This window comes from Teleopsis dalmanni, chromosome X (genome assembly GCF_002237135.1).
Source record: "Teleopsis dalmanni isolate 2A chromosome X, ASM223713v2, whole genome shotgun sequence".
NCBI lineage: Eukaryota > Metazoa > Arthropoda > Insecta > Diptera > Diopsidae > Teleopsis > Teleopsis dalmanni.
Genome location: NC_051848.1, coordinates 89,842,564 through 89,854,561, shown reverse-complemented (window position 1 = coordinate 89,854,561; position 11,998 = coordinate 89,842,564). Strand labels below are relative to the sequence as shown.

Here is an 11,998-nt window from a genome sequence, read left to right as displayed (position 1 = left end):
TGAATATTCAATGCATAATGCAAATTAAACAATCGGATATACAGACATACTCGTTGATTTAGGAAACTCCAACTAATACTGAAACATTGTTTGTGTGAATGAAATCAACTTTATATATTGACATTTTATATAAACGGCAAGGGGAAAAATTACTACAGGTAAAAATATTAAAAATTATGTGCACTCAAGTTTATCAAATCTATATCATATCAAATCAAGTCAAATCTAACCAATTGTCTAACCAACATTAATTTTATTTTTATTATTTTTGTTATTCTAATACGTGTTCAGAAATAGAAACTTTTGTGTAAAAACTCTCAGGAAATTATAATTTAAAAAACGCGTATTAATGTTTTTTATACGCTGGTAGGACAGTGGATTCTTTATCGATTTGTTATTGTGATGTTATGATCCACATCTTTATCACAATATGTTAAATATGCTAGTCACTTAATGTAATAGCATAAGTGAGAAAACAGGTAAATGCGCAAACGTGATATGCGGATTATTTATACACTCTATATCTAGGATCGCCAAAGCGACACTTGTAGAGAGGAATGATGGAAGTAGCTGAATTCAACTGGTTGAAGTTAATTAAAATGAACGTACGAACCATTGGATTGTATTAATTTGCTAGATTGAATTGTTTTATCACAAAGAATATATGCATAGCATACACATACTATGCTCCGCCTAATCAGTGTTTTAATCTTCAAGCCCTCCTTTTATATGTTATAGAAAAACGACTGACATAATAGCAAAAATTATGAGCAATAGCTCATATAGAAGAAGTAGAAACTAATGGCATAGTTAATCATATTTCATATATAACATACTTGAACTAACCAACAAGTTAAAGTAGTCCCTATCTGTAATTATATTATTTAATAAACAATCTATCAAACAGACTTTTATAAAACTAACATCAAAACATTCAAATTGCACCCCATAAGGTGTGGGCTCCACATTGTGAAACAGTGATGTACACGGTTTTCAATATCTGCTTCACTGTATTACAAATGTAATTGATTATCTTTGTACTATGTGAAGGAAGTGCGTAATAAACACAAGTCCTGAGCTCTACGTAGAGTGTATGTCACCCACTACAATTTTTTCAATATTCCATTGAAATATGATAAATTATTAATTTACCAATATGAGATTTTGTTGTTTTTAGTTTTAGTTAATTTTTTAAAGCATAAATTACTTTTAATTACAATGGAACATCAATGTCGCAGACAAATGGAACATCAAAGTCCTCTCTATGACAACATAGCTCCGAGCACCACCAACAGAACTGAATGGTTATTTAAAAATAAATATACAGTTTTCTTGGGAGTTATTGCAAGTTTGTTATTTTGGCTGGTATCCTGGGTGGCAATTATTTTAATAATCGTAAGTAACATTTCGATACAGACATTTTATTAAATAAGTTTTTTAATATATTTGTCTTCTCAAAATCATTTTAGGTAGCTTCTTTAGCTATTTTCGTTGGATTAATTTTTCCACGTTACAGTGCTTATGCAATTAATTATATATTGACGTACATTGGATCCGAGAAAATATTTCATGAAGAATTATAGAAACTTCTGGAGTCTGTCATTAATACAAATCTTCATACTTACAAGTACAACAAAACTGCAAGTCGACTAACTGCCTCCCAATGTATGTTAAAATCAAGTCACATATATTAAAATATTTGAAGTTCTTCTCAAAATGGTGGACATACTTTAAATCTCGCGACTTAGATAACTTAACTAATTTTATTCAATCATATCTCGAATCAAGCGGAATTCACGGTTTATTTTTCTTAGTTTACCGACGTTTAGTAATTATTGAAAGGTAAGTCTTATAATGAAGGTGTAAACCTTTTACCTTGAAAACTTATACAACTATATATATGTACTTAAAATTAAATATTGAAACCAAACACCAAAATTTAATTATTCGAAAATATTTTGACTGCTCGAAGATGCTGGAATATAATATGGTGTTCGAATTTATTCTAGAGATTTGCTATGCTCGAGCCAAATGCCCGAACATCTAAATGATTGAAGCTTCGATCAGCTCAGATAATATTTAAAGGTCTAATAAAACTTTTTTTTCGATAAGATTCGATAAAATTTATCTAGTTATTGTTATCGCTCAACATTTAATTGTGCAATTTCAGATACTTCTGGCTACTTCTTGTGATTATTTCAACATATATTTGTATTAAAATTGGACTGCAATCTGTGGATCGTTTCTATACAAAAAGCACAGTAGTTGGTCTCGAACGAGATTACCATCAATGGAATACGACAATGCCAGCTACAACTGTTTGCCCATTAAAACGTTTAGATTCACAACTTTTTAATGCTTTTTGCCGGTAGGTATCATGTTTAATAGGCTTTAGAAACTTTTAAATTTTTATATTTCGATTTGGAAGTCAATTTAACTTACCTATGTTGTTTACCCTAAACTTGCTAGAGACTTTTTCAAATTTTATAATTTATTTCAACCGAAACCTTATTTCGAAATGAGATAATTTTCTTGACAAAATTTAAATTCCTGATAGTATAAATTTTTCATTTTGGACCGTGATTATAGTTCAGTTGCCCATGTCCAATGTCAATATCATAAATATTTTAAAATTACGAACAGAAATTTTAAGTTCAAATGCCCCCAAGAGATATGTAAGAGTCAAAATTACCTCCAATAGATGAATGTATTTAGTATGCACTTAAGATGTACATAAAAGTAGAAAGACATGTTGTGTAGATCTAAACTTGAGAGATCTTTAAAATTTCCAAAACATTACTGCATTTTAACTGCGAAATTTGATGCCTATATATTCTTAATTCAATTAAAGCTCTTTCGATTTTCGCTTATCTCTAAAAGAAATTATACAATATTTATCTTTTTTGAATGATTACTGCAAATCCCATTAGCTAGTCCAATACAATGCATTTGAATAAAATTCAAAGTATCTGAGATCCTCATAGTCTAAACGCTTTAATAGCAGATCAAAAATTTGCAGACATGTTCAAAAGAACACAGAACCTACACCATATATGTTAAATGGCTTCATATTCTCTAGCAATAAAGATAGTTTGCTCATCACAGAAATTTTCATATGTCCCATTTGTGGCGTAAGGTCCACAAGTCAGGATTATCTTATAAGCCTTACTCATAGGAAACTTGTTCTCATTGTTCTTATTAAGGTAAAACTATGCTATAGATAAATAAATAAATATATATGACAATTGAGAAGAGAATGAAGAATGTTTAATATATCTAAACTGTGAAGCCTCGTGCTAACTTATCGGGGACTTATTTATACAAAATCGTGTTTTTTAATATAGATCATGAAATATATAAAATGAGAAAACCATTTTCCCACGTTATATGCGTTGATAGTTTTAAACAGTATTGTAATAGATGATGCTTGGATTCTAAATGTTGAGACCATTGTCCGATCTTAACGTTATTTAACAGAAAATATTCTTTATGTTTTACTTTATTCATTTACAAATTGTTTTTTAAACAATTATTTTAATTATTTAAAATATATATTAAGGCCTTGTGCGAGTTCGAGTAAATTGATAGTAAATTGAGGGAAATAGTAAATTATGTCGGTGTGGCAGTGAATGTTCGAGTAGGGTAAATTAGATAAAAATTAGGTAAATTAGTTATTACCATTGTGAGAATTTTCTAAGATCTTTAATAAATAAATTTGAAAACTTTTAACCACAAATAATAAATAAATGCAATAAATAAATATTTATATAAGTGCAGTGCAAAAAATCCCTAGGAAATTTAAACTTACTTTACCTCAATTAACTCGAACTCGCACACGGTCTAAGTGTATTTTCTACAGACTTTTCTATTATCAATAAAATAAAGTAATCAGGTCTCGTAACTCTTGAAAGTGCCGGGTCCTATATACCCTAAAAATAAAATTTTAAATGCTTCGCAATAAATTTCTGCAAAATGAAGTCCATGTTGTTTTATGAATTATAACTTTTATATATTTTTGATAGAGACCACAACATACCGGATAGAGAACATGATGAATTGTTTCAGTTTCTTGAATCATTAGCAAATTCAACTTTCATTAACTTCAAAGAAATAAAAGTCTACAATCAAATAGATCGTATATTGGATAAATTGAAAATAAAACCAAAGAATTACATGGAACTTATATATAATCTTACTGTAGACAATACTTTTCAAAATATATCGGATATGAAACACATATATTCAAGAATTTATGGCTCATCGGGTGATGGATTTTTACATTCACGACAGATTCTAACGGAATATGGTCTATGCTACAATTTAAATACTCTTCTTGATACAAGTTATTCGGCTACGTACTTTATCTTCGGTAAACATCCAGAAGTCCCCAAAAAAGGTCGGAATTTTCTAAGCTCTAAGTGGGGTAACTACTTTGAAGAGGAAATGATTTACAATTTTGAGGGATTTATAAGTACACCGATAGATGTGAGTGTTTCGTAAATAAGTTAATAAATGCCATGACCTTGATAGTGAAATTAATAATTTTATTATTTTGCAGACATTTATTCACAGTCCTTTCGAAGTAATGCAAGTTGATCACAATATGGGCTACACTCTGGACCCAATGACATATGAAGTGGAATGTTTAGAAATTATAACAGAGGTTGGATTTAAAACGTAATTATGTTATAACAAAATGTAATCAATATATATATTATGAATTAACATTACATATTTAGGGGAGCTAGTATTTCACAACGACAATGCCGTTTTCTACATGAGTCGAACCTAACGCATTTCCCAATTTATACTAAAAACTTATGTCTACAAGAATGCCGCTTAAATCTGATATACAAGCTATGTAAATGTATACCACACTTTTACCCAAATCGCGGTAAGCATTCCACAATATTGTTATTTTTTATACTCTTCACACTTAGTTATGTCAAGTACTTCTAACACAACAAAGAAAGTTTCGAATATCATATAAAACTTATATACTTATACACGAGTATAATCTTGATAACTATAAAAATATAAAAATACATATCAATTAAGGATGTTACTTTGGAAATCTACCCGTATTTGTATTGCTGTCAGTCTATCTATTAGTTTATTTCCCATAATTCAAATGTAACCGAAGGACACTACAACCTCACACTCAAAACTCTGAGTCTTCCTTGATTAATGGTAATATAATTACTGATTTTTCTATATCTTTCTATTCAAAGCTACTATTGTCTGAACACCAACATCACTCAGGTATGAAGACTGACTCCTACTAGCAGTCATTATAATATCAAGCCTTTACTGTGCTACAGTAGGGTGGCTCACGTTATAAGGGGGAAAATTAAAAATGAAGTTTTGAATGAGCGCACCCCCTAGGAATATGCCATTGACCTTAAAAATGATATTCCCAAACTTTTGGAACAATAGGATTAAAAATGACGTTGCGCCACTCGAGCAAAGTTGGGTTTTCAGTACAAAAAACAGAAATTTTTCAATTCGAGGTCATTTTTTATCTTTGTTACTTTTTTCAATAGTTATTAATATTTACTCATTTGATAGATAATTGAAATATCTTTTTAATAAGATACCAATGAGCAAAATCGGTTAAAAATTATGCGCAAAACACAATAATTAGTTGAGCGACTGTGCTCCGTTTTCTATATTATATCTTTTAGATGGCATGCACAATGCAATCGCAAATGTTTACAAGAAACGGAAGAAACATAAATAAAAAATAAAAATAATACATTTCTACTTAATAATTTATATAGACATATAAGTAGAATTGAAAACGTAGTCAAAACAAGAATTATTTGGTAAGTAAAGAGAAAATGGTCGTACAGGGAATATGACTGAAGTTAATATCCTTTTAGCAAACGAAGCAAGAGCGGCTGAAAGTTTCATTGATTTTAATTAGAATGAATTCGATGAAGAAATTTGTCTCAAAATGGAAGCTGAATCTTTAGTCACAGTTCAACAAAATTGGGATAACGCAGACAGAACGATTCAATTTATCACTCCTATTTTAGTTACCGCCCTGGACAAATGCAAGGTTTCGGATCGCTACGCTATACATATTTTGTAGTGGTTACCTATGGCACTTAGGTGCCATCCAAGATTCTCGATGGATGGCGAAATCATGTACTTACTAAAAATGTATATTTTAAGAGATCAATTTACATATAACTCGGATGATTTGTACGAGATATATACATTTTTATGATGAGCATATGTGTGAAAATTTTAACCCATACTAGGTAAGGTTATGTTCGGAAGGCACGTGCTGACAGTTGTCAGCACTTCTACTCGGAGACATATATTGCCCATTGGGATGCCCTCAAAAAATTTTACCAGGAGATGCGAGTTGCTAATCTTTGTTATCCTTGTTAAACCATTTGGCTTTCCAGATGAAGTTGAGGAGATCCGATAAGTTTGCTTTCGTTATCTCTTCCAAGCCAGTAAAATAAGGATCCGCAAGACGTAGCCTTGTTTGAAGTCCTTGACAGAGACGCAGGAAGTGGTTGATAGATTTTACCTCCTCTTCATCTTAGCAACTTCTGCATAATCAACTTGTTGGAACTCGCAACCGTTGAACATCGGCGCAATGGCACAGTGCCCCTTTAGTACACCAAAAAGCACACGAACTGCAGGTTTGTTGAAGCCTAAAATGCTTTTCGTTTTATTTTTGTCCAACTTAGGCCATAAGATTCTAGCGACCTTACAGTCTTCGCGGTTAGTTTATAAATTGTTAGTCACCGTATTGATTTCCTCTATTATCCTATACAGTTTACATATCGGTGTATGTATTGAGAGGTCAGCCTCTTCTGTATGCAGTTCAGAACCTCTTTTGGCCATCTCATCTGCTAGTTCGTTCCCTTCAATATTTCTATGTAGAAGTATTCGAAATGTATTATGTCCAGCAAAGAGAGACCTTATGATGTTTGATGCCCATCAGTGAATCGCGACATTTTAATACTATCTTGGAATTTAAATTCAATTGCTTTCAGTGCGGCCTATCTACAAAAATTGTGATATTCGAAGGACGAATTGTACTTTATTGTATATTGTTGACCTCTTTTTCGATAGCGTATATCTCGCCGTGAAAGACGCTGTAAGCAGCAGGGATTCGGTAGCACTGTCTTATCTGCATATCTTTCGAGAAGATACCTGCTCCCGTACCGCTTTCCATCTTTGAGCCATCTGCACAGATAGTAACTGTAGAGTTACCGGTCATAGATCCAAGCTCTCAGCTATCTCTGGTTAGATAAAGAGTGGGAACCCACTAATGAAGTTATTTTCCTCAAAGAACCTTATTGATTTTGTGACTGACGAAATAACAAATTTCTTGGATCGTTTTTGCCTATCTAATAGTTTTATCAGTTTCGATCCTTCGCCATGGATGGAGACGCAAGATTATAGAGATGCACTTGAATTCTGTGCCAGACTTCATATGATAAATGATTGTATAGAAAGAGAAATTAGGCTTATGATGGATTATAATTCGATTTTGACAAAATATGAAGAGGAAAAACAATATGTTCTGCAAGTAGTCGAACATTATCATAAAAATTGTCCTTCACATAGTCAGATTTATGTTATAAAACATAACAAACACAATATATTAATTACTGAAAAAAAAAGTTTTCTTGAAATTATAATTTTTTATAAATAATTAACTAAATCGTAGCATATACCTATTACGTAATTGTGCAAGCCATCTAAAAGTTATGAAATAGAAAACAGAGCACAGTCGCCCAACTAATTATTGTGTTTTGCGCATAATTTTTAACCGATTTTGCTCATTGGTATCTTATTAAAAAGATATTTTAATTATCTATCAAATGAGTAAATATTAATAACTATTGAAAAAAGTAACAAAGATAAAAAATGACCCCGAATTGAAAAATTTCTGTTTTTTGTACTGAAAACCCAACTTTGCTCGAGTGGCGCAACGTCATTTTTAATCCTATTGTTCCAAAACTTTGGGAATATCATTTTTAAGGTCAATGGCATATTCCTAGGGGGTGCGCTCATTAAAAATCGTATTTTAGTTTTTCTGAGCCACCCTAGTGCTACAGTTTGATTTGTATAAACTTGTTGATCTCATTAAATGCAAAAACTTTTCTAAGGCCCATTCGTTGCCTTATAATTCTTCTTATGTTGTAATCCACTACCAAATGACATACTATATAAATAGTGAAGAATAACTAACATAACTGATTTTGTGAAAAGTATTCATACTTAGGTTAAACCAAAAAATTATTTTTTCTTCTTATATATCAGTTTCTAACCCAAAACCAGTGTGTGATTATAGAACCCTGCGTGAGTGCCTGCCTAAATATGAAAGTAAATTTCATTATTTTATGAAAATAACAATCTGTGTTAAATGTTTTGATATCTTTTAAGCTGTTTTCCTAAAACTGCATGGCTACAATGAGAGTGGTCGCTACGAAGATGTTCAGTGTTACTGCTTGGAAAACTGTAGAGATATATTGATAAGCAAAGGCAGAACAATCGTAAGTACACTTATATTTCAAACTCTCCAAACATAACATACCCCAAATAGCAAATTATAATATATATATATACTAGATAACCCGACAAACGTTGTTTTGCCTTATAAATTATTTCTAGTTTCTAGATAAATTCTAGTGTAGACAAAAAGTAACATACTTATTATAAGTGTGTAAGTATAACCGAAAAGGAAAAAAAAAATAACAAACTCCAAACAATATTATTTTTAAGTTATTATAGTTTATTTATTAAATTATTAATTTAAAATCAATAGATTTGTATGATACCAAGTTCCCTGGCAACAACTGTTGTATCTTCAAATTTAAATTGTCTTGGATTGACTGTAAATAATAATAATGATAATGGGCCAGTAACATTAACCAACAACAGTCGAAGATAAAAGCACTCAGTGTGTCTTGGATTAACTATAAATAAGCGTTCGATTTAAATAAATTGAGACATGCATCAACTGGTGAAACTTGCTTGCGGGGCATCCATTTTTTTGTTTGAGCCCATGTGAAATAGCGTGGTACTTGTGAATAGAGTAATGTTCTTGCAAAGGCACCAAAATCATCCGTACTATTATACAATTCAAAAAATGCAGTGAGTGTAGATTTAGATGGATTTGTACCACGATCAATCACTGTCTCGTTCGTGAAAAATATACGCTGACCGTTTTCAAGATGAACGGCTAACTGAACAGCTGCTGGATCCCGTTCATGAATTAGAAAACCGAAGATACGCCAAGCAGCTTCATTGGAGCTGTAATTTCACCGTTTTTGTTCATTGGAGGAGCATTTACATTAGTAAATGAGTTTTTACTCTAAACACAGCCATATCACTGCCTTTATGGACATACTTGTATATTTGATGCTCTTCACAGAACTGCAAAACTCAACATTTATATGAGCATTGTATATCTTGCTTAGCAGAGGCGAATACGGCATTATTGTCCCCCATTATCGGGATTTCTTTGACGATATATTGGATATCCGTCGGTATTTGTTATAGTATCATTAGTGAAATCTTTAGAAAAATGTTTAGTACATTTTCCATCTGCCATGCAAGGCGAAGACGAAGAAACGAACTGGATGTAATGCTCGATGTACTTGTTGGCGTAGTTACATAAAATATTAAGAAAAAAATTTTTCTTTTTCAAAAACATAAACAAAATTTATGTCAAAAAAATAAAAATTTTTTTGTTAAAGCAATAAGGATATTTTTTGCTGGGTAGGGACTCCCTAATCACTTTCGCGGTATGAAAAATAGATAGTAGCCGATTCTCAGACCTACTAAATACGCATATAAAATTTGGTAAAAATCGGTAAAGCCGTTTCGGAGGAGTACGGTAACTAACATTGTGACATGGAAATTTTATATATAAGACCGCAAACAGGCATCGTTTGGCCTTGTGACTTATTGATGGTCTTTGCAAATGCCAATCTAATAGGAAATTGAACGCGTTTGAATTAAATTAGCTTGTCTGTGAGAATCATTGGAATTCGTGGCAATAAAACTTTTTCGTTTCGGAACTTGCCATTCAAAATGGTGGCTTCGATAATGTTTTTCATCAATTTTTTGATTACCAATCGCGTACTATTGTACTATTGTATTGTATGTGTACATCTGGAAATACGCGGTCAATGAGAGCATTTTGGGAATCAACGATAGTGCGGAAATAAGGGGGCAGTTTTATGAATTCAGTATTTTCATAGACAACAACTTTTCATATCATAGCAAGTTTTCTTATTCAAAAATGTAAAAAAATGTATGTCAAAAAAATAAAAAAATTTTTGTTTAAGCAATAAAGATATTTTTGCTGGATAGGGACACCCTAATCACTTTAGCGGTATGAAAAATAGATAGTAGCCGATTCTCAGACCTACTGAATACGCATATAAAATTTGGTAAAAATTGGTAAAGCCGTTTCGGAGGAGTACGGTAACTAACATTTTGACAACGTTAATTTTATATATAAGATTATAACAAAATGAATAAAGTTTCTTTCAGTTTTAAAACGAATCTTTAATTTACAGGAAATGTTTGGAGAAGCTACCTTAATGCTTGACAGCGTGGGTATTATTATTTCTATGACAAACCGTCCAACATCTCGTTTAATACGGCAAATAATATTTTCTTTAACTGACTTATTAGGTATAAACGTTTTTCGTTAGACGTTCTTTAATTTAACTTATTTAAAGTATCGTTTGTAGTCGCTATTGGAGGAACTGCAGGACTTTTTCTTGGCGTCAATGTTTTGGGAATAATCGAGATAATATACTATTTTACATTGCATTTGTTTTGGCATTTACGAGGCTACAAATAAATAAACCTTATATATAACAAAATGAATAAATATGCTTTTATGTTTAAATTCACACCTTACAAATAAATGCATTATCAAAAATTGCTAATCTGTACTATTTATATATATATAATAAAGAGAAGCATTTTACTTCAATTCCATACAATTGTTTTTACTATATATATATAATAAACTGCTAGTTGTTTTCCTTTTAAGCTGTACATAAAAATTTAATATTAATAAATTGACATTAAACACGCATGTGGAAATCATTTTTAAATCCAAGTATCCAACCATTTTTGCACCCTACAATAAATCTTACTTATTCTAAATAAATTGATATTCATACGTAGGCCACCTTTTAAGACTTGCGCCTAGACAACTTTAAGTATAGCCAGGTGAATTTTGGCATTTCTGTTCGAAAGTTTGACATTTTCTAGAATAATTTTTCTAGCTCTCTAGCGTGAATGAACGTTTTAGTTTACGAAAACTCTACAAAAAAATAAAAATAAATAATAAACATTTTCGTGTGGTAATTTTTTATGATTTTCGGCCCGATTAACCAGAAAGAATACATCAATCAACTAAGTTCGACATTTGGTGATGAAATACGACATCCTGTTTAATGAGTTCGAGCATGGTCATCTATGCTGTACAATGAAACATCAATGTAGTGCTCCATCTCAAATGATTGAGATGGATCAGCATGTTACATAACGGGAGATAGAGGCGTCATCAGGAATTAATGGGAGCAGCATATATTTAATTTTACATATACATTTAACTGTCAAAAAGACAGCATGTTTTTTCAGAAAAACCGATCATGTCATAATTGTACTACTTGAACAAACACCCCGTTGAGACACTTAAAACCTTGGTTTTGGAGCTACCAATTCAGAGTGACAAAACTTTTTCGCAAATTGGTATAATCGAATGCAAAAATTTATTGATCATGAAGAATACTTCAAACAACAATGAAACCATTTTCACTGATTAATCATTGTATTTTCATTGTTAGGAGCAGGACTTAAAAGGCACCCCTCATATTACTACGGGTTTTCAACAAAAATTCTATAGAATACAAACATATAGCTTTACAGTTGTGGGAAATAAGTAATAGAGTTCATAGACAAGCGACATTTACTTTACTGGTTGACAATTTATTTTATT

The 11,998-nt window shown here is 31.4% G+C and overlaps 1 protein-coding gene across 1 annotated transcript; it reads left to right on the top strand.

The window, feature by feature from the left end:
- The first annotated feature begins 1,663 nt into the window (after positions 1–1,663).
- On the top strand, positions 1,664–10,849 carry LOC119688687. The gene is made up of 9 exons (XM_038103355.1): positions 1,664–1,842; positions 2,171–2,368; positions 4,023–4,485; positions 4,559–4,677; positions 4,740–4,894; positions 8,293–8,355; positions 8,416–8,525; positions 10,560–10,677; positions 10,737–10,849. The coding sequence occupies exons 1-9, from the start codon at positions 1,664–1,666 to the stop codon at positions 10,847–10,849; spliced, it is 1,518 nt and encodes a 505-aa protein (XP_037959283.1).
- The last annotated feature ends 1,149 nt before the right edge of the window (positions 10,850–11,998 follow it).